This window comes from Nipponia nippon, unplaced genomic scaffold (assembly GCF_047370975.1).
Source record: "Nipponia nippon isolate SJK-2023a ecotype South Korea unplaced genomic scaffold, ASM4737097v1 scaffold_3, whole genome shotgun sequence".
NCBI classification, from domain to species: domain Eukaryota; kingdom Metazoa; phylum Chordata; class Aves; order Pelecaniformes; family Threskiornithidae; genus Nipponia; species Nipponia nippon.
Genome location: NW_028262347.1, coordinates 53723684 through 53746412, shown reverse-complemented (window position 1 = coordinate 53746412; position 22729 = coordinate 53723684). Strand labels below are relative to the sequence as shown.

The window sequence follows — 22729 nt, the reverse complement described above, 5'->3', positions numbered from 1 at the left end:
ATAATCTCTAAGGCCTGTGAGTGCTTGATGGCTTTTGCTGCATGACTCTGTCCTGCCCACCTAGTCTGGTGCCTGTAGCTGGGCTCTGACATACCATTTGCATGTGGAAACCTGGCTGATTGAAACCTGCCTGTTTTGCAGGAGGACTGAAGCAGAACACAGATCGTAAATTCCTGCTGACCAAGGAAGATTTCCTGTCCAACTTCTCATGGTCTAAATCTGAGGCAGTAAGTGTAATTATGCATCTCTGATTTAAATCAGTCTTTCCTCCTGGGGACAGAGGCAAAGAGTCCCTGGCTTATTTTTCCCACCAGGATGAATAGCACCTGATGCTGCCTGATACGACTGTCTGCTTTAAGGCAGTAGCAGAGCACAAGGCGGGTAGGAGTAAAGCAGTTGGCATAGGCAGGGAAGCTATGTTTGGCCACAGCTTGACTTCAGTGAACAACAGAGCAGCAGCTGAGACAAGGGACGGTTGTTCTCCGGGTTTCTGCCAAAATACTCCCTCACTAGTCTCTTGGAAGCTGGCCCAAGGCACACTTTGGACTCAGCAAAGCTTCCTTTGTTTGTAAACATGTGTTGTCTAAAGTCTGGATTTTTTTGCAACTTCGGCTACTGTTTGAGAGAAAACATTTCTAGTCAGTGTATCTGTTTCCTAGCTCCCTCCCTAAGATACAAGAAAAGGGGAGACATTATTGGGTAATAACATCCCTTAGAAGGGAGAATGTAGGGGAAATCTGAGTTGTTTTTTCTTTTTAATAAACTATACATCTCTTTTCAATCAGTATCATCAGGATGCTGAACATTCAAGCTCCGCTTTGTCCAGTGTTTTTCAATGATCATATCTTTGAGATGGTCCAGTTTGCAAAATGTTTCTCCCTCACGATGACAACTCCTTTATTATGATCTCATGTATTTCAGCTTCTGGATATGAACACCAGGGAGAGAAAGGGCTTTTTACAATACTATTGTAATGCTATTTGCCCATGTCAGGACTAGAGACCAGCTATCCAACTATTGTCATTCACTGTCTTTAACGGGCCACCATCTGTTTTCACTATCTATCTGGGAATTTAATCCCTGAAGTAAAAAAACCACCCACATGGAAGCTAATGTCCACAGCCACACTATTTTCTGCCTGCAGTCAGAAACAAGTGTCTGCCTCGTTATAGAGCTGGGAGCTGGATAACATGTGATTGGCATCACAAATAATGCAGAAAGTTGTTGAGAAAAAAAATCAGGGGGAAGTGAGCAACTTCTGCACATGAAGAGCTCAACATCTCATTATGATGAGCAAAGATGGAACGTCAAATCAATGATGCATCTTAATCTGCTCTTCATGTCAAAGATGGGGCAAGGACCAAGGCTTGGGAGTCAATAGCTCAGGGACCTGGTGGTGACAGATCGCTAGACAGGAAAACAGCAATTAGAAATTTGCACACCCAAAAATACTTCATAGATGCTTTGCAGGACAAGAAGATTTTATGTGGCAAGAACATTTTACACAACTAGTACCTTATGCAATAAGAAACTTTCCATGCCCCTTGAAAAATACCAGGTACTGCAATGAATAACTATTTATGCTCTGTCAGCAACCAACACGTGTTTTCCTGCAAGGTGTCCTGTATGTCAGGCCCAACTCTGCTTGCATGCAGGTGAAAGAGAGGAAGACTGTTTCTTCCAGTTCACAGCATGGCTTTTGTCTTTTGTTTTTTAGCCAGAGAAAGTGCAAGTGTTGAACTGGAAACAGTTTACCGCGGCAGATGAAGGAACTGACAACCCTGCTTTCAGCCACATTGAAATGGATGTTGCAAGCAATAAGAACAACGTCAATGGCCTTCATATATGACATGGGGTTGTGTTGCCCCGCAAGGACAGTTTTGTTCATGTAAAACACTGTTGACATTTCTGTGCTGGGTCAGTTACCAGCCCTGCTGTGGTCACGGGCAGGCGTCTGCTGAGCTTCATGGCACTGTCACCCTTGCATGACCTTGACATTCGTCAAGAAAGGAATCAGGTCTTTCTTGCACTTGCGTACTCTCTCTCTCACTCTGGATCTTGGTGACAGGGCTTAAGGCAATGTTTCTATATGAAATGTTTGCCTGATATTCTTGAGCCTCCTGGAAAATATTTGCTTTCAATCTCAGTTCACTCTCAGAGTAAATTTTTTATTTGGTAAGAGCACTGTCCCCCAGACATGGCTGCTTTTCTGGTTTCTTTTTTTTCTTTTTTCTTTTAAGGCATTGAAAGCATGAAGAGGTTAGGGCTGTGGGACCTTATCAGATTGCAGGAAACAGTGGGTGTTTTTTTAGTGCAGGAGGTATATTTAGTGCCATCTGGTTCCTTTATAGAACTGATCCCAAGAGCGTATTTATTTTGCTGTTTTTGTCATATATGTTTGTTTTTATTAAGCCACTTGTTCCCTGGTTACCTGCATCTCCTCCTCTGCACTCACTTCTGGAAGCTACAAGAGTGTCTTTGGTGATGGGCAGAGGCAAGAGTCAGTTATATCCTTCCCTTCATGCCCCATCTCCCTCTTCTGCCCTGCCTTGCCCTTACAGAGCTGGTCCTCATGAAAGAAACGAGCTATTTGGGCTTTTTATTCAATGCCATATAGCAGAACCACGGTAGTCTTCTACTTCATTCCCAGTGTGCTGGCCTAGGACTGCTCTTGCACTGGGCTGGGTGTAGGGCAGCAGAGACGTTAATGCAAGAAGAGGGCCCTCTTTGCTCTACGGGACAAGAGAGAGAGATGCATCTGCAGTTGCCACTGCTGTTACCTGTGGAGCTATGACATGAAACCTCATGTAGCCATTTGTGTTTGTGCAGTCCCTGGTGTCGCTCTGGGGATCCACGTTCAAGGTTGGTCCAGATCAGGCAAGAGCACGTCGTGTGTTTTGGCAGGCACAGTCCTCCGGGATGGGGAAGGTATCGCAGAGGCTGTCATTTAGTGAAGGCTTCTCCAGGGCATGGGATGGTTCATCCTCTGGCAGGGATGCAAAGAGAAGCTGAACAGCACATCCACTCCAGACCACGCACTGTACTTCTGGTTTGGGAGAGTGAAAACCCCCATTGCTTCCTTCTCCTGCGTGCTTTCTGGTACAGCAGGGAACAGTGACCCACTGTGTTGTTTTTGTACTGCAGATTTTTTGCTATGGCTATACATGGGTATTTAAAACTCCTCTACAGCAGCAGAATTGAGTTGGAAAATAAAAGCCATTGCAGGAAATTCGAGCTGTGAAGCTTATAAAGCAGTCATGCTTGAGTATCAAATGAAAAACTGACTGTGTGCCTTAAATGCTTTCTAAAAGTTATGCTGCATTTGTGCCAGGTGCTGAGCTGCTGTAACTTGGAATATGACACAGTGCTGGTTTATCTACCTTGACTGGGGCCCTTTAGCATCTAAATCAATTTATTCCATGCTCCCGTGACAGAGGGCACTTGATGATCTACTGCATAAGATGAACTGACAGGATCAGAAAATGTTAGGAAGAAAAGATGAGTTCCAAGGAGCAGACCTCTGCCAGAGGAGTACCGGCCAGACAGACACCGTATGGGTTGTCCACTGACTGAATGAGCTGGCTATGCTTCTCAAGTCTCAGAAGATAAGTGCAGCTCATTCAGCCTTGTGCCTTGTCTTCATGACACAGAAATAGATACTGCATTTTGTGCTACAGAATAGTTCTTGAGTTCTGGAATATAATAATTTGTACTTACCAGGTACTTTCAGCCCACAAATCTGAAAAAGGGTAAGTACCGGTATCTCCACGCTGCTGCAGAGTGCTGAAATGGACTGGTGTGCCTCTGTGTACCTGTACTTTACAGCACAGAGTAAGCTGTGGGCAGAGCGAACAGAAGCCTGTAGCAAGCCCTGGACCCGTGTGCCTGCTGGTACGGCTACAGCCCTCCCAGCAAACATGCTGAAGTCTCATCTGAATGTGCTTCTCAGGAGGGTGACTGATCACTACTGTCTTAAACAGCATCAGCCTGGCCTTCGTTGCACCACTCTGTGCCGAGATCACTGTTGGTGCTGTAATTGATACTGCCTTAAACCGCCTTGCGTGATTTGTGACTTCTGCCTGTTTTGTTCGTGGAGTGAAGACTAATCTTCCCAGTTATCATAGTTCAAAAACGTAGCACCACAGAGTTTTCTTCTCAGTGCTTTGAATTCACAGAGTTGTTTAAAACAGAGGAAACACGTAAATGACCGACTTATTTTCACTTACTGCTTGAAGTCACTATTTGAGCGCTGAGCAGTCATTTAACTCTAATTTTGATATGAAGTGAAAGTTTACGCCAGGTGATATCCATTGGTCCACAATCACAACATCAAGATGAGTTTTCACTGTGGAGAATATCTTGCTGGAAGCGGTTTAGAGACGAACATTCTTAAGGTTTGCAGATGACCCCCACAACTACCTATTTCTTGCTAACTAACCTCCCATGATGGCTGCAGAGCTACAGAGTGACTCTTTCTGCTTTACTTTTTTCTATATGCTGCTTTTTAAAATTAAAACCATTAATTTTGAATAATATTTTCTCTGGGATCATATACTGTCCTCTGCTACTTGGACTCTCAGCCAGGGCCTTGTCTGTGGAAAAGCAGCAACATAATTCTTGGTGTCTCCATCACACTCCTGTACCCTGATCCTTCATCTCTCCCAGCTAAAAGCTCACCCGACAAAAAAATCCAGGATGCTCAAAGCCGATTAATTCCATGGGAGTGGGAACACTCCACACTGTCCAAGTTACATGCAGCATCTGGCAGGATCAAGAGACAAAACAAGTAGGAACATTAAAAAAAAAAAACCAAAACGCAACAGGAACAATATTTGACTATGTGAGTACACAAAGGATCCACAGAGAGAAAGTAATGATGAATTTTGGCCCTTGACTGGTCTGTTTGCTTGCTGAACAAATAAGGTAAACAGAAAATAACTCATGAATGCCAAACAGCAAATATCTCATATGCATAATTTATTTTAAAGTTTATTGCGTCACATTATACAAGCATTAAACATGGCTTTATGTTGATGATTATTTTTAAAGTGTGAAAACTTGACATTCTTCTCCATAGGATTTTTCTATTTACAGATAAACAATCTCTCTATATACTTTATATATATATATATTATATATGGTAAATAACATAACTCCCCTCAGAAAGATTTAAAATAAAAAAGAACTGATTTGTAAACACGATTCCTGTTGTAGTATTTGGTGGCTTGAACGCAGATGATGTTCTATACCTAGGATTTTTCTTTTGTCAAAGTATCCACGTTGTTCATTTACATTTTTTATTCTAAGATCTGTAAAACCAGCATGGGACAGAATGCAAAAAACGTAGCAAACGGGCTGAAAAACAGTCCCCATATACAATTTTTTTCCTTGGTTTTAAAAACTGGCGTGTAACTGCTCATGAAGTACATGCTTGCTGTCAAGAGTGGTCTATGGAGATCAATCCTATGCTGATAGCAAGAAGATTTCACAGTAAATCCTTTGATGTGTGCTGTCCTGCTTGCTATGTAAAATGTCTGTGGCATGCATTGAGGTTGCATTTTTTTCTCATTCCCTTGAAGGTAGTGCTCTTGTGGAGCTGGAATAAGTAAACAACATATAGGACGGTCACCTGGAGGTTTAAACAAAACCCATCATCAGATCAGAAAGAGGGGAATGGCATAAAATTGCTAGCTAGAGACCATTAAAATTCCATTTATTATTATTAGCCTATTATTTGTATTATATTTTCCTAATTAATAAAATAAACAAAAAGGGGTCATCTTTCCTGAGTGTTCTGCTATATAACTCTGAAGGACTCAAGGAAAATCTGTTCAGCAGACCAGCAGCACAGCAGCCTCGGTGGGTTGACTGGTCAACATTAAGCGACAGAAATGTGCTCAGATCTACCAGGGAGGTCAGAGCCCCTTTCAGCATCGCACTCAGCACAAGCTTGGTAAGCAGCCGACTCGTGTTCTCATTTAGAGCAGAACAGGACACAACTTCTAGCAATGTGTTGTCATGAAAATTCATCATCATGTAGCTATGTTGAAAACTAATCTCAAAAGCGATTATCATCTATTGTATTTCTGCTGCACTTTATTTGTTTTGGCACATTATATTGCGGTGGTTCCTCTGAGTGGAAGTCAGTTTATATTCTACTAGGTTTCAGTTCAGTTCTCGGAAGTTATTGAGATCTACGTTGACAAAGCTGTATCTTACTGCAGGAGTTTGCAAAGGTTCACACTCATATGGGTGACACTGATTTTATGCATGACTCATGTCTCACTTTACTACTCAGCAAACAGTTTCTAAGCTCTTGTCATCTGTTGTTTTAGATATTAAACAGAGGGTATGCAAACTAATCCAATTGCTCATGTGAATTTGGTCTGAATGTGACTTTGCACAGAAATCGCGCCCGAGAGTTCCCAGACTGCAAGTGCAGTACACACCTGTACGTGGTGGATAGTAGGTACTAACCCATCCGATGTGTGTATCGGAGGATGATATTGCCTAATCCCCACCCCCTATTTACAGAGACAGAAATACCCCCATTTCTCCACTGCCCCCATGGGATCTGTCCACAGCTGCTGTAAGCTGAAGCAAAGATGAACAAGTTCGATTCCTCATTAGGCAGGAATACACCCCACAACCACTAGTTGTGCTCCCCACTCAGTTTGGCACCGCATCAGCAGAGAACAGATTAATCCTGAAATTCCTTCAGTGCTAATGTTGCCTCATGGGACCTTCAGGCTTGGGCCAGGAGCACCTAATAAATGGGAGCTGCTGTGCCATTTATCCTCTTCATGTAGGATGATGGGTCACTACTGGAGGAGGTTCCTTGCTGTGAGGAAGCAAAGTGTAGGCAGGCAGTGGCTACCGAGATGAGGGTCCATACATTTTCTTCCATCCCTCTCCTTCCTCAAGCCATATTACCTTTCACTAAAACCTTCCCCCTGCATGGAAATAGCACAGTTCTCCCTTGCAGTGGAAAGAAGTTAATAGATCTAATGTGGCAATATGGGGTCTTGGTGCAAGTGGGCCTGATGTCTTGTGGAGCTTGAGGCATCCATCTACAGGGTCTTGCATTGTGCGGTCTGTCCAGAAGGGCAAATTCTAGCCCTCCTATCAAATGATTTCCAGGAGAACTTGTAGAAACAACTTGCTGAATTTTCTTCCCTCTTAAATATCTTCAACCAACAAGGTCACAATTCCTTAAGATTTCTGAGAAAACTGTAACTTTTATGGAGCTCCAGTTATTTGGAAAAGGGCTAAGCAAATGGATCAGCTCCAGTATTTTGTTTCTAGCTGTATCCTCACCAGGACATAGGCTTCCTTCCACTTGGCTTCTTACAGTCTTGGCTTTTGAACTTCCTTCTTCATGTTGTAGCTGATTATGCCACTGCATGTTCTGCAAGAATCGCAGTGTTATCACTTTGAGGCAAGAGGTGGTAGAACTTTCACAACACTCAGCATTTTGATTCATGTTGCTCCACCCAACACTTCTGCAGTCTTCAGATCTACAACTCCACTATTTTGGGTTAATGATCTGGGAAATTTTTAATTTCTTAATGCTAAAGAATTTGCAAAAGGATATACACAGTGGCCCATTTTGCACCAATCTAATTCTGCAGCCTGTGTAGAATTGCTCTGCATGAAGGATTTCAAGCTATTTCATCCTACAGTCTATTGTTTTATTTTCCCGCTCCACCCCTTCCTAGATAATGGAAGGATGAATAAAGAAAACGTTACGAGTGTAGAGATTCTGGGTGACTGTGTTCTTTTGCTCTGCTGACCTTGTTAATCTGTTGGGTTTTTTATTTTACTTATGCAGACAGATCTTTAAGACACAGTCTGTCTTCTGCTATATATATCATACACCCTAATTCCTGACGAGGCCTCAATGGGATCTTGCAATAGAAATACACGGGCAGCTCTGGGCAAGGTGCCCTAGCCTGATTTGTTTCCTTCAGAGACCAGGCAATCCTATAGCTGAAAAGGCACTGTTCAAATCTTTAAAACATATTACCCACTTTTCACAGTATCATTTCCAAATAAATGGCCCTACAGTTAGATACCTCTGGCCACATTTAGATGCTTGTCTATCTGTCAGCACTTCTGCACACCTAAATTTTTCAGCATTGTTAGACCAGTTGATTAGACTCATGATCAAGCATCTCCTCCTAAAAAATACTTCAATATTGTTGGAGACATGCAAATGGTCCGCATATGTGACCTTAACTCGTGGTAAATGCAAGCTAACACAGTTTAGTCCACTGTGGAAGAGGGCAATGTTGCCATGCGTGTGCTGCAGGTGGTGGCCACGCACATGGGCAAGTACTGCCGTAGGGCCAACGCGCAGTCACTGGTTATGAAGTAGCAACTTGGTTGTGAGAATGAGCCATAAGATCACTGAGTTCTGTAAAGCACTGTAATATATATAACTGCTTTGACGTTCAGGACCTTGAATTTAAGTCAGGGCCTGGGAGCTTCCTGGAAAGAGTGCAGAGACTTAAGCATTGGTCTGATCTGCTCATGCTGACATTAGCTCTGGAGAAGACTAAGCCTTGCAAGACCTCTAATTTCAAAAGGCTTATGACAATATTCGCCCTATTAAACATGGGCGCACATGTGCTAAGTGCACACAACATTGACTGACTATCCCTTTCAGTGCACTCTTTGCTGTAGAAAACCAGGAAGTTTTTATAAACAGAATTCCTATCTTCTTTTAAGCAGTTTCTCCCTCACCCCATCATGGCCACTCATTGTGATAAGATTTTCCGTTCTTCTTCCTTTCCTTCCGCTCTTTCTGCAGGCGTTCTAGTTCAGCTTCATACATCATTTCCTGAATCAGGTACTTTTCTCTTCTCATCCGATCTCTCAGATCTTTTGGGAGATCTGGGATTAAGTAGGAAATCAGGTGCTTTATGCAAAAGACAAGGTGCTGTGAAAACAAAAAAGGGATGAAAAATTAAAATCTTAGGAAGAAAACAAGTACTTTGCATACCTTCCAAAAACCCTCTCCTTCCAATTCACAAAAAGATGCTGTCTTAGAACTAAATCCATTGCTACATTTGAAGAAACCAAACCCACAAAAACTCCAGCCAAAGTCAGTAAAGTCTGGATTGCAGCAAAGGTTATGAGCAACTGGGTTCAAATAAGGGCTCAAAACTGTTGTACGACCTGTGTGTTCAAACCCCTGAGATCACAGTTTGCTATAAGGTTGTTTGGGTAGGGCCTGGTATTAGTGGGTAGCTCTGCAGCAAGAGGAGGATCAAATGATATAATACCTCCTGTTGCCAGGAAACCCTTGCATCAGTATCGGAACCAATGAATTACCTATGCAAAACAAAACATTTTTTCTTATACTGTGTCTCTCATCCAAAGACATATTCCCATTTACTAAACATCACAATTAAATACAAGGTACATGATCTTTTGTCCCTCATAATTTAGGCATGCCACAGCAAAGCTTGAGTGTGATGGGGGAGGATTGCTTGAGTGTCCTTTTTTGTTTGATCAAAGATGCTGCTCGGAGATTTACTCACTCCACGTGAGAGGAGGAACAGAGAAACAGAAAAATCCTCCATCTCAGAAAGGACACTCGTTCTAGATTGGAGAAATAAAGGTACTTCTTCTCCAAGCAGAACCCTTCCTTTGAAAGCCACTGAAAGGAGAATGTAACATGTTTTCCCATGTATTCTTCCCTCATGAGAAATAAACCTGCAATACTTTAATTGCTGTTTTTTTGCCAAACCTAAAAGAAGAAAAAAAGCTGCTTCTGTCAGTTTAGCCTGGACAAATAACTCCTTTTGCAGTGATAGGAAATACTTTTATTTGTTTTTGAGGGAGGTCAAGATAGCAAAAAGAACCACACCCACAGTGCCAAAAAGGTGCCTGAGCTTCATAGTTACTTAATTTATGAAAAAACCTACCTTGAGCCACTTATTTCTCAGTGCAATCTTTTACTGTAATTGCTGTAGCAATCACAATACACCCATTAGTGTTTTCCACAGAGAAAGACAGTCATGGTTTCTGCTGCAATTACCTTTTTGATTTCATAGATAGTTAAGGAAACAGTTTGCAGTGCCAATAAACAGAGTGCTCCCTGTTGAGGGAGACAGCTACAAGCCAGCCTATGGCTTTGATTGGGGCAAAGCAAAGTCAAATCTCTCATGCAAGTATTGGGCAGACACAAAAAGCTATTCCACAGCAGGCTGCAAATTTGGCTGGGCACAGAGACTTGAGCAGGGCTGATTTTTCTTGCCTCAGTTGTCTTTGCCCTTATGCCGTGCTGCCTTTATGTCAAGTGTGTATCAAGAGGCCAGGCTCTCTTCAATCTTAAAACTGCTTAGGCTGACCAGCCAAGGCAATTCTTGTAGTCCTTTTTGGAGACAGATACACTGGCTGTCAGTACCGACAGCTCAAGAAACAAAGAAGAGATCAAGCCCAGCAGGCCTCTGCCAAATATTTATTTCTTTCCTTCCTTCTTTCCTTCTTTCTTTCCTTCTTTCCTTCTTTCTTTCCTTCTTTCTTTCCTTCTTTCCTTCTTTCTTTCCTTCCTTCTTTCTTTCCTTCTTTCCTTCTTTCTTTCCTTCTTTCTTTCTTTCTTTCTTTCCTTCTTTCTTTTTCTTTCTTTCTTTCTTTCTTTTTCCTTCCTTCTTTCTTTCCTTCTTTCTTTCTTTCCTTCTTTCTTTCTTTCTTTCCTTCTTTCTTTCCTTCTTTCTTTCCTTCTTTCCTTCTTTCCTTCTTTCCTTCTTTCTTTCCTTCTTTCCTTCTTTCCTTCTTTCTTTCTTTCCTTCTTTCCTTCTTTCTTTCTTTCCTTCTTTCCTTCTTTCCTTCTTTCTTTTTCTTTCTTTCTTTCTTTCTTTCCTTTCTTTCCTTTCTTTCTCTTTCTTTCTTTCTTTCCCTTAATGTTTCCCTGAGTGTGGCAGAGATGATGCAAGAGCCAATCTCCTTACAACCAACCTCTAATGAGTTAGCCTCTAATGAGGCTAACCTCTAATGAGGAAGGAGAGAGACCAACCTGCAGTGCCATACTCCCCCTTCATCTGGGAAGGGCTGAAAATGACAATCAGGGGGAATTCGCTGCAGACCTCAGGCTTCTGCTGAGCCACCAAGACATCCCTATGCAAGAAATAATCTAGAAAATGTTTCCCCTTCACCTTTCTTCTAATTCAAATGCTTCTGTCCTGTGATCCAAAGAGGTGCTTTGAAAGCTCAGTTCAGAATGAATTTACACAGTAACGTGAGTCAGAAATGCAGTATGTGCTCATGAACATTATGCCAATAATTTATGGTGATTACAGCTTCCATATCTGTGTTGGATGCCCTGTTGCTATGATTTCAGAGCAGAGGATTGAGTAAAGAGTTTTTAAAAATCGTTTGTTCCCTGTTTGCCTTCTTCACAGTGTAAAATGCATTTCAGACTGCTTGTGCTGGAGAGATGCTGAGCGCCTGGTTTCTGGAAGGGATATTTAAGCACCTGAAATTCAGGCCTTAGGAGCTGTATTTTGTTCTGTAAATGATCTCATCCTATTTATCTACCCTCCTGTCTCTCTTTTTGAAAAATTAGCATGGGAATACCAGTCATGTGAAGCTGGTATTATCTTATCTGGTTTGTCTTAAAGATTTCTGAGATACTGACAGTAAGTACTAATATTATGAACATCGGCAAAAGTATTGAATCCTTTTCATCGTCGTCATCTTTGTGATGCTAATCATTCTGGGGAAATGAATGGTATTAAAAAAATAGAGACAAAAACTAGATGTGTAAATACTGTAACTTAAACTATCTTCATTTTTCAGTTGTTCAGATTTCATCTTTTCTTCTCATGTTCCTTCACCCTTTCCTCGCATATTAGTCAGCATATGACTTCCCAGCCTAGACAGGTTATGAATGTCAGACCTCAGAAAGTAAATAAAAGCTTCATTTATTTCCCCTTTTTGCAAGTCACTGTTACAGTTTTTAAAGTGCTGCTTCTTTTTCTTAGAACCTAAAATCCTGTTACTGTTCAGAAAACAGATCTGAGAATACAAAGCACAATATAAATAGCAGAAACTAAGACAAAAAGCTCAATAGCTGCCATCATAGATCAGCCCAATGAAAAAGCTTCAAAGGGAAATTTGTTTCATTTTTTTTGTTTTTGTTCTGACACCTGAATGGTCACTGACCTCAAATACAATAATGAAAGCCAGCCGTGCTGCTAAGACATGCCAGAACTGCAGTGTGTAACCGTAGGGCACTGGGGAGTGAGGAGGGTCTCGGTAGTCCCTGTACCTGAAAGACAAGCAGAGTATAGTAGTTAGCAAGCTCCTACCCTGCTGCCTGGGAGGAAGGCAAAACCAAAACCCAGCTGTTCTTGATCATTGCATTTTCTGCACCAAAATTATCTCAGTTCAGACTGTACAAGTTACCACAACGCTGCTTGCTGAGCCTGCACTAGTGTTTTATTTCAGATCAGGCGCATGCTTTTTGAAGCAAGTGTCCTGATCAGCTCCACTCGCCATGCTTTGGTTCACCCAAATGGGTTTACTTTCAGATAAAACCTAATGGTAAGATGCACTCCAGGAGTGCACTTCATGCTCCAGCTGCTAATGGAAATTCAGTGCAAAGGACCAGGCCAGTGCCTGTATGAAGCAAAACTGCTGAAGCAAATACAGAGGATGTTGGGTGCTCAACACCAGCAGTTTGACCCTAGAGCATCTCCCTTGGCAGCGCAACACGTGCCTTGCAGGCACCTCCTCAGAACATGGAGTAGGGTGGGATGCTCTGCTGTTTTGAGGGCCACTTTCTTCCTGCTATAAGTTCATTTTAAAACCATAAATGTCCCCAATTTTGTTAGCCTGACAGCCCTCCCAAAATCCATATAAAACTGCGTCATGGGCTCCATCTGGCCCTTGGTCAATTAGTTGGCCACCCCTGGTGTAAAGCATGACTCATCCTAACTTTAGTGGAGCCAGAACTGCACCTCTTGGTATACCAAAAGGGCAAGGGCCGCGTAAGAAAGGGATCTAGTGTTTTGTCTCACAGAATGTTTCTTTAAAAGACTTTAGGTCTCAATAACCCACCATTAAGTCTCAGAAAACCCATTATAAAAAATATTGAAAATACCATAGTAAATAATACACTTAAGCTTGATCTCTAAGTTAGTTTCAAGAAAATAAAGAAAACTCAGATGAGCAAAAGAAATAAACTGTTATTTCATCTCTGTGATAATCTGTGTTTCTCCCTGAAGGTTCACCTTCTTAGATTGCAGAGGGTGCTGCACCAAATGAAATAAACTGTGTCTTGACATCTTAGTCAGCAACAAACCTCTCTTAAATTGTAGTATCTCTAGTGCAAGTTCTTAAAACTGCAAGCAGCATTCTGACTTCATAGTTTAGAATGTTTTACAATATCCTAAGCATCCTGAAAACAGAAGTCCCTGGATCAAGTCCCAAGTCAGTAAAGTATGTCTCCTCTTTGTACTTGCTAGAAACCAAGCACTACACATGAAGAAATGGGGAAACCTTTTATAACCAACCAGAATAGCATGGCACCATCTGGGTTCCAGACGAGCAGAAGTCAATTGAATATGGCCACTGTTTTTGTTCAGACAGGCTGCCTTCCTGGAAAAATGCCTACACTATTGCACAGTAGAACATAGTATTTCCTTACCTCACTATCAATATCTGGCTTGAAGTGCAATTAAAATGACTGATGTTTTAGCAGAATTCAGGTAGGTTAAGTAGCTGATAAACTCAGCTAAAAAAAGTAAGACATTAGTTTCTTTCAAGGGTAGATATACATAACAATTCAGTGTCCCCCAAAAGAACAGACTTATCTTCTGGAGATTTATGGCACCAATTTTAATAGTGTTCTGTTTATGTGATATTGAGGGGACAACTGTTTTTACTGATGGGATTTCCACCATTGGCTTTAAGTAGCAGCAACCTCATGCTTGAAGTTGTGGAAGAAAGGAATTAAAGAGGGAGAAGAGGATGAACAGAATTACAAAACATTGTTAAATGGTGCTATGGCAAACAATGTGGAATGGAGTATTCTCAAAGTGGTTCTGCTCCACAGAAAATGTTACCTATGGATTCAACGTTGGGATGTTCTTTCTGCCAAGTAAGTTGCAACAGACTTAAATATCAGTTAGTTAAATGAAAGCATTAATGTCACCCCCCCAGTTCATTATTATACCACTCAAACTTATTATTATTAATAAAAATGCCACAGTATCACAAATTATCACTGACTTTTGCTGTGTCACAGAGTATCTTTTGTTCTTTAGGCGCTCATAAAAGGATATTTCACTTCTTCACAGTGAACAATACTGAGACTAAGTGTATCTGCAGCTACCAGGACTCATGCTTGTAAACCAATGTTGCAATAAAAAAATGGTTGCTGTATTTGTTGTTTGGTATTTTTGGTTGGGGCCCCATTTAAGACCTTTATGTAGATCCTTGATTCTTTGGACCATTAAAATCAATCAGGTGCAAATCTGTCATTACAGACTAGTCTCAGACTGCTATTTCTCCAATCTGTTGGCTGAGGACAAAGACATACAGATAATTAACTGCTCATTTTATTTCTATTGAAATCACAAGCATATGATTATTACTAATAATTACACCTGTAAGCAGTGACATAAAAATATTAACCATTCAACAATTAGGAAGTGCTGGATTTGAGGTTTCGCAAAGGTAGCTTAGGACAGACCATGTTTATGCCTGGCAGACCTGTGAAATACCTCAGTGTGGTCACTTTTGTGCAGCCTTGACTTCCTTGTGCATGTGCTATGATATAATCTGATTACAGTTTCATGTCACTGGTACCTAAGTAACCAGTCACCTGTTATTTGCCCTTTGATACCGTATTTCTCCATGATGGTTGTGTCTGATTCAAGCCATGACACAACAGAAATCCTGCATTAGGAACACCTGCCAGATATCCACTTTTCATCTTCTCCTTTGTCTAAGGAATCATGCAGGTAACAGCTAAGCAGTATCGTGACCATCTCCCTGAAGAGCACAGTTAATTCTTTCCATTACTGTTTGTTAAGTTCTGAAAATTACTTCCAACCCAAATTTATCATGATGCTTCTCCCTTGCAATGTCTTAAAGCGGAGAGGTATTTTGATCAGATACTTACCTGCAATATTTTAATGGTGAACCAGAGAATTCACTTCCATTTGATGTTGGCTCTGAACGGTTTTCAAAGTCAGACACCAGAAATACTGATAAACTGGCATTAACATAGCCAACCATACACCTAGAGGGGAAAAAATCCTGTAGTCAGGACACAGCAAGGTTTATCCATTAACTGTTGTACCCCGGAGGATGTTCTTTGGGTTTCATGAAATCCACAGTATAACTGTGATGCTTATTAATATTTGAAAGGGATGTTGAGGCAATATAAAAGAAATGCTCAAGTAGGTCAGATGGACAATAAAAGTGAAGCAATGATGGATTTCTATGGGAGAAGAAACAGTGAAGACTGGGACTTGTTACTTTTGAAAAGAAAAGTCACCTAAAAGGTGACACAAAGGTAGAGAAAATAATGAGTAACACTATGAAGATAATCAGAATATTCCCACTGTTACCCTCATGGTACTAGCACAAATGGATGTTAAATCAGATGGAAAGGCAATACACTTAAAACAGCTTTTTACAAAATGTCCAGTTAATCAGAGGAACCCAGTACTAAAAGATCCCAGGGTGGCTGAGTACTGGGAGGGTCAGGCAGAGTTTGGAGGACACTGACTAAGAGAATGTACATTGCCTGACGAAGGGCTGTGGGAGTCACAAGAAGGCTCAAGTTTGGCGTTAGTAAAGCTGAGGAGAGATATGACAAATGTATTGTACTGTTCATTCTGCACTGCCCAAGCACAGGTAAGTCCAGGCACACTGCTCAGCTTGGTGCAGAGTATAATGCACAGCAAGGGTTGGGCTGGTTTTTTTTTCAGCAATGGATTTTACAGTCTTTGAGAAATTACATTTAAACACCATCTGGCTTTGTCTCAAAATCTCCATACTGATTGGATTTGGAACTTAATTTAATTACAATATTTTTCTAGTATCACTGCGTGTTATATGGATCTAATACCTACAGATGTTTTTTGACAGAAAAAAGCACATCTCATTTAAGTTATTCAATAGCAGATGTTCTTGACTCCTAAATTTGAGAAAATTCAATATTCCTGTGGATTTTTTAATAGCTTCCTGCTTTTGTAACAGCACTTATTAATAACAATTCCAGAATGCTGACATAAACAGTTTTTATCCAAGTTGGTTCCTTCAAAGGATTACTATCTGATGGTTTCATCTAGACATTCACTCAGAAAAGCAGCAGAAGTGTGAAAACACTGTACAAGAGATTTATGAAAAGATAAGAGCTTCCTCTGTGAGCCAAGCTACTTCCCCTATGCAGAACTAGTTTCAAAGCCAGTGAGTCATAATCTGAGTCTTCATAAAAATAAAATTTCTAAAGGTTTTGTTCTCTCATGCATGGTGGTCCTGAGAAAATCAGTAGCAAGGAAAGGTGCTGAAGGTGCCTCAATGTCCTATGGATCTTCATAATGGCACAAGCAGAGTCACATGCTCAGGAACAACTGGCACCAGACCAAACACTTTAGTCGTGAAGGGACTTTAACTCTTCATGAAAATAAATGGAACATTTCCCCTGGCACCGATTAAAATGCCAAGCTCCTTGCAGGACAGCAAGTTAGCAGAACTGCTAATCGGGAGCTGCCACACCAGCTGCCCTTCTTCCATCAATTTGATTAAACAGTATTGACAACCAAAAGACAGCAAAAAAGCAGCAACAGAAGAACTTGCTTTCTGTAGCAGGGAATAAAAATCAATCTGCCGTATGTCTAATAGCAGAATGTAAGCTCTCTGCCACTGTCTACTGTTTAGCTTGGGGTTCTTTGAACAGTAGGGTGCTTGCTAATGGAACTGCTAGGAGATCATTTGCAAACTGTGCCTATTTGTGTTCAGCTGGATTCAGTGACCTTCCTGGAGTCCAATAGCCTAGATTTTACAAGTTGCCATGTAGCAGCTATACTCATACTTGCTGGTAGTGTGCACACGCCAATATAATCTCAGTGTTTAGCAACACTGAAAGAAAATCCACTTAGGCGGCAGGGATTCAGTTCACAAATGTCTCCTGAAAGATTTAATCTAAGGACTCTAGTTTTAGCAGAAAAACAAATTACTTTGCTCTGTAAGTACATCTCGATTTATTAGTTGGGAATTGCTTCCTCTTGTTAGACACTACTTTTTTTGAGCAATACATGCTGAATACTACATCAGGAGAAAAAGCCTAGTGAATAAGTTTAAAATGCTCATTGAATCTGTAACTGATAAATACCAGCAGTGCTTCAGAATGAAAAGAGAGTTATATCCATGTACACCAGCTGGGAAGTGCAGCTTGTGCGGCATACTGTTACATACACCAAATTTCTGTAACAGCTCTGCCATGTTTTCCTTGAATTAACATCATAAATTATAGTCACTCAGCAACCCATTCTGTGAATATGCAAAGCATCAATATCTATGGCTGATATCTCTCACCTAAGCACAAACAATAAATTGGGGTTAGTGGAATCAGAACATACACAGACAGTACTGCTGTATCTATTCAAGTAGTACGTGATTTTCATGCACATCTGTTTTCCCAGAGAAAATCTTACTTTTGTCCAGCTTCTCCTTGGCCAGCACAAGGTCCATATTTGTACGCATAAACAAGGCGAGGGATGAAATCTGATGTCACAGCTATAACAAATGCATTTGTGATAACAGAAAGAATTCCAATGCCTTCCAGGATCCCGTACCAGATTCCTGTTCAACAAGGAGAGTATGTTAGTTCCAGGAAAAACAAGAACCAAAGTGCCTGAGAGACTTATGCTCTGAAGCAGTTTTCCCCACCACCCAAGGTCTTTTTATGTAGTTTCTATCCTAGAGTCACTAAGTAAAAATAATTTTTCCTACTGAACAGCAGGACCTCAGTGGACCAGATTTCTGTTCCCACTAGGTGGGAATTTTGTTTATCCTGCAAATAATCTGAAGGAAGCTGCAAAAATGCTCATGGAGGCCTTGGCTCCACCAAGCCACATAACCACGTGGGCAGTTTTAAGCAACGCTGTAAGCCTCCCTGCTTATGATGATGGGTATTTAGCCTTTGAGGAGGGTCTGCCAGGGCAGACATGAATATATGCAATCCATGATCTGCCTGTCACAGGGGCCTTGTGTGTACCTCATGCACAGCTGGTCAGCATGCACCTATCGGCATCAAAATGTTCATGGCATGCTAATGCTATACAATGGCACACAGCCCCCAGGCATCACCTGGGCTTTTTGGCCCATCCTCAACCACCTGACAGATCTTGTGGTACAGGCACACAGCAACTCCGGTCATGAGGACCATCACTGAGAACCACACCAAAAGAAGGTTAGATATACCCGTTGATTTTAATGAGGCATCAAGCTGTCACTGAAAACTTTGCTGAATAGGGAGTGAATGCAACTTATTTTGAGAAATCACACCTGAATCGGCCTGAAAAAAAGATCTATTTTTTGTGCTTTTATTATTTACATTATATAACTGTTTTTTCAGGAATTATGTCTGCAGCGTATGCTGTGTACTGGCTGATGTCCAGGCTTGTACCTAAACTCATAGATCCACACTGTTCACATGCAAAGCTTTACTCAGACACAGAATTTAGGTACATGGTAGACCATTCTGAGAGCACAAAGCCTGGGCTTCTGCTATTTCATGGTGTGGGCTACTGGTTTTTGCAATGCAGATGGGCAGCGAGGTATCCTATTTACCACTCCAAAGAAACCAGGGATTCAGCATTGGGCAGATGTCTTTGTTTTACAGAGTTCTTCCTAAAGGTGTTCTGCTTTTGCACACTGCAAGGACAGAAGAGATTTATAGTCAAAATACGTTCGGAGAGCCCTTGCAGTAGTATGTGGCTGGGTGACCTCAAAGTTATGTGAACCCTGTGTTTAGTAATGTAGGTGTGCCTCACTGAGAGCAAGTCATCTCTTGGGATCTACATCCACCCTGTCTGACACACCAAGGACCTAGAGGGCATAGCCCCTGAGTCACAGGGGAACTTGGTTTCAGCCAGGTAAACATAAAACACAGAGGACCCTTATAGGATGGTGGCCGCTTTAACTTCACTTTTTAACTTATTATGTTCAAACTGAGCAGCGGCATGAGTTCACACAGTGTGTCTGCCACAAGGAAAAACCTGCAGAGAACACTGATCACTTCATTAAACCATCTTGGCTGTCAAGTCACCCAGAAAATCATTAGAAGACATTTTCCAATATAGACTATTAACTGCATAAGTAGATTGGCATCAGATACTTGAATTTTTCTGGAACAAACAAATAGTGTGTTGTTAATGGGGAAGATGGCTGAAATACCTTAATCTGCTGTTACTTGAAGTGGTCAATACTTTGCCTTAAAAATAACACACACGCATAACAAACACACATACAAAGACCTCACCTATATCTTTGGCTCTTGAAGCTAAAGGTCTTCTCCACTGGGTAACAAATTTGTACGCATCAAGCCGAATTTCAATAATATTGTTAAGTAAGGCCAGAAGCGGTGCCAGTGGAAAAGCTGCCACAAAAATGGTTGTGAACCCAAACTGAAGAACTAGGAAAAAAAAGGAAAGATCACAGTATAACTGTTAAGATCTAATCCCAAGGTCTAAGATACCAACTAATATATGCATACAAATGTTATGTATAAATATACAGACATTTCTTACTATGCCGTACCATACAATAGTCTAGTGACACTTGTACAGCAATTTGTTGCTGAAAGTTCAGAGCAAGGATGACAAGAACAAATGCACATCTGTCCCCATGATGGATAGCAACATCTAGATTTTGTAATTTGGAGTGAAGTCTGGAGGTGGACAAACTGTACTTTTAGAAAGGGACCTTTTTACTCCAGCATCAACTAGGGTCTCTCAATACCTGCAAATATTAGGGCTGAATACATTCCTTTTCATAGTACAGATGGGCAGCAGTTTGAAACTTTGTGCAAGTTTCTAGAGGCAGGTTTTCAGACTGCTAAATTTCACATTAATTTGAAAAGAATTACGCAAGGGAGAAAAGAAAAAACAATCATGACATATGCAGTTCAGTCACATAGGGCAAAAGTTCTTGTTCTTCAACATTTCTTTGAGCAGTTATCCTCCCCTCTCCTCTGGATAGAGCAATGCCTTTTGGCAGCAAGCTACTTCGTAAATGTGAGGTAGTAAACGATGGTGAATTTTAAACATAAACAAGCATGCAGGTCTGTACCATGCAGTTTAAAAATAAAAGCCCAAGGGAACTTCCTTTAGTAAATAACAGCAAAGTTCTTCAGAAATGTATGCAGGTGAATGTATGCAGGTGAAGAGGTGGGCTCTGGTTTGGAAAACGATCTTCTACACACAAAGCCAGAATGAGAAATGTTTCATAGATGCCAGGTTAGCAAACCAGCAGCAGTGTGGTTAGCTACACTGGTTTGGTTTGGTTCTTACAAACTCACTCCCATTCCTCACCTGACCTGTGAGAATGAAAACCATTTTGCAGCCTCTTTAGCTTCATACAGCAATAATTAAAAGAATACACCAGCCCACATCAACAAAAAAAAGCAACAAAATTAAAATCTAGTGAAAGAGAGAGAACAAAGGTCGGTGCCATACTCATTTCTAGGTATTCATCAAAGAGTCCATAAGCATTCATAGGTTGCAGATTGTAGTCCTTTTCCCACTGTGGGAAGCTTGTTTTTCTCTGTGTGCCATACTCTTGTCGTAGTTTTCTCCTGGTCCACCAGTTTTGAATTAGCCTACATTTTCAAATAAATTAAAGAAACAAGGTAAATAATATTAGTGGCTATTTATCACAAAATTGGAAGAGGCTAAGTGTGCACAAGATATCTTGGAAAATTAATTTCCCAATGCACAGGAAAATGGAGCGTTAGTAATACATGTGGCTGATGACACGGCATAATAGGTATGAAAACAGGTATGGCTGATAGGCTGTAGTCCAGGCCTAGATGTTGTTAAAATGGTGGAGAGATTTTGACATCTTTTCATTATTTATTTACCTTTTTTTTCTCTACACAGAATGGCAAATCACTTCAGGGTCTGTTTATATAGCAGAATGCAATGCTGTGTGGAGATAGTTGAGCTCTAATTGAGAAATCAACAAATAGAGCGCTAACGCTGCTTGATCCCTTCCTGTGTGTGAGCCAGCATCTCTACAAGGCTCTACAGTGTGCAGGGTAACAGTCCCCAGGCAATCCTGGAAGGGAAAAAGCAACCTTGCGTGGTGTCTGCAGCCAAACATTCAGAGGAACAAAAGGCAGAAAGAAGTGTGTGGACTACTGACAACCTGTGGTGGCCGAGAGGTGGATGGCTGACATGAGAGCTATCTCCATCTCAAGGAATGGGGGAGCTGTACTGGACTTCAGGGGGAAGATAATGTTCCTGAAGAAACACACGTGTAGGGGCACCATGGGAGGCACTGAGCCAGAAGGGAAATGAGTGCTCCCATCTGAAATAAACACCTTTGCCTCTCCAGGTCAGGGAGTTGCACTGGTTTGGCCAACAAAGGACATGAATTACAGCTAGTATAGAGAGCAAAAAAAGACCCATGACAGAGATTTTCGCCCTAGCTGTGGCTGGGGCCTTCATCTCAGCGAGACAGGAGATGATGGCTTACCCAAATAATTAAATCCTTTCCTTGACTGTGCTTCGCTTCTTGCCTTCACAGTGGCTTGCTCTGGTCTGTGAATGGTAGGCAAATGGCCATCGGATTTGGACAAGGGTTGGCCAATTGCTTGTTTTCTTAAAGCTTAGAGATTATTTTTCTATTCAGGCCATTTACCAGGGAGATTATAGCTTTTCCTGTCTTCCTTAAAGAAGCGTAGGTGCAACTGAGTGCAGGGCATTAAAATCTAGAGTTCAGAAGTGCAAGAAAAAAATGTAGAAGTATAAGCATGGACTTCAAGCCAAAATTTGGAAGTACAAGAAATTATTAAAATATTTGGGTTTAGCAGCTTGCAATCAGTCACTTGTGTGTAAAAAGCCTAAAAAGGCCTTTCCTGTGAATTACCATGGTTGTGACTGATGAAATATGGGACAGTTAATGGTATATCTTTGCAGTCCACAGCACCCTTTGGGACTTTGCCTCTCGTGTCCTGCCTGTGAGAAAATGAGAGGGCTGAGAACTGAATTCCTGCAAAGGGAGCAAATTGAGGGGGTGATGTGGGTGGGAAACCAATATGCTGAGACAGATCCCAGTTGACTTCCTCCTTTGTGAGAGGGAAAACCCATAACCAGTGTTACTAAATACCTAAGACTCCTAGTAAAATTCAGAGATGTCATTTTCTGATTTATGTGTGAGCCAAATGTGAGCAATGCGATGTAATATGGTTTTAATATGAATCTATGTTCTTCCAAGAAAAACATCAACTTGAAATTGCAGTTTTCCACCTCCAAATGAAGCAATAGTTTATACTTTCTTCCTTATTGCAAATGTATCTATGCAGGAGAGGAGAACTGATGCACACTTTCAGACATTTCGAGGGGGTGTTTCTATGAAGCAGAAGCATCACTCTGACATGCCAGTATTTGTATTAAAAATGTAACCACTAAACAATCAATGCTCTAGCACGCACCCTAGGGCCTCTCTTTGATATCTTTGAAACCTCGTTTTTAACTCTCAG

The 22729-nt window shown here is 41.2% G+C and overlaps 2 protein-coding genes across 8 annotated transcripts in view; one reads left to right on the top strand and one right to left on the bottom strand.

Annotated features, from left to right (window-relative positions):
• Positions 1-6362, top strand: part of SLC5A8 (solute carrier family 5 member 8) — a 29851-nt gene extending 23489 nt beyond the window's left edge. Inside the window, exons 14-15 of the mRNA XM_087764793.1 lie at positions 142-227; positions 1718-6362. Of these exons, the coding sequence (XP_087620919.1) occupies positions 142-227; positions 1718-1849 (218 nt within the window). The 3' untranslated portion in view covers positions 1850-6362. The remainder of the gene's footprint in view (positions 1-141; positions 228-1717) is intronic.
• The window catches only part of ANO4 (anoctamin 4), a 197529-nt gene continuing 180296 nt past the window's right edge, over positions 5497-22729 (bottom strand). For 6 of the 7 annotated variants that reach the window (XM_087764785.1, XM_087764789.1, XM_087764790.1 and 3 more), the window contains 7 exons: positions 20703-20845; positions 19508-19660; positions 17679-17826; positions 15137-15256; positions 12172-12277; positions 8746-8941; positions 6503-7408 (listed from right to left, as the gene is read on the bottom strand). In XM_087764785.1, the coding sequence (XP_087620911.1) occupies positions 8750-8941; positions 12172-12277; positions 15137-15256; positions 17679-17826; positions 19508-19660; positions 20703-20845 (862 nt within the window). In that variant the 3' untranslated portion in view covers positions 6503-7408; positions 8746-8749. Of the gene's footprint in view, positions 5630-6502; positions 7409-8745; positions 8942-12171; positions 12278-15136; positions 15257-17678; positions 17827-19507; positions 19661-20702; positions 20846-22729 lie in introns of those variants that run through there. The other variant, XM_087764788.1, reaches the window with a different exon arrangement.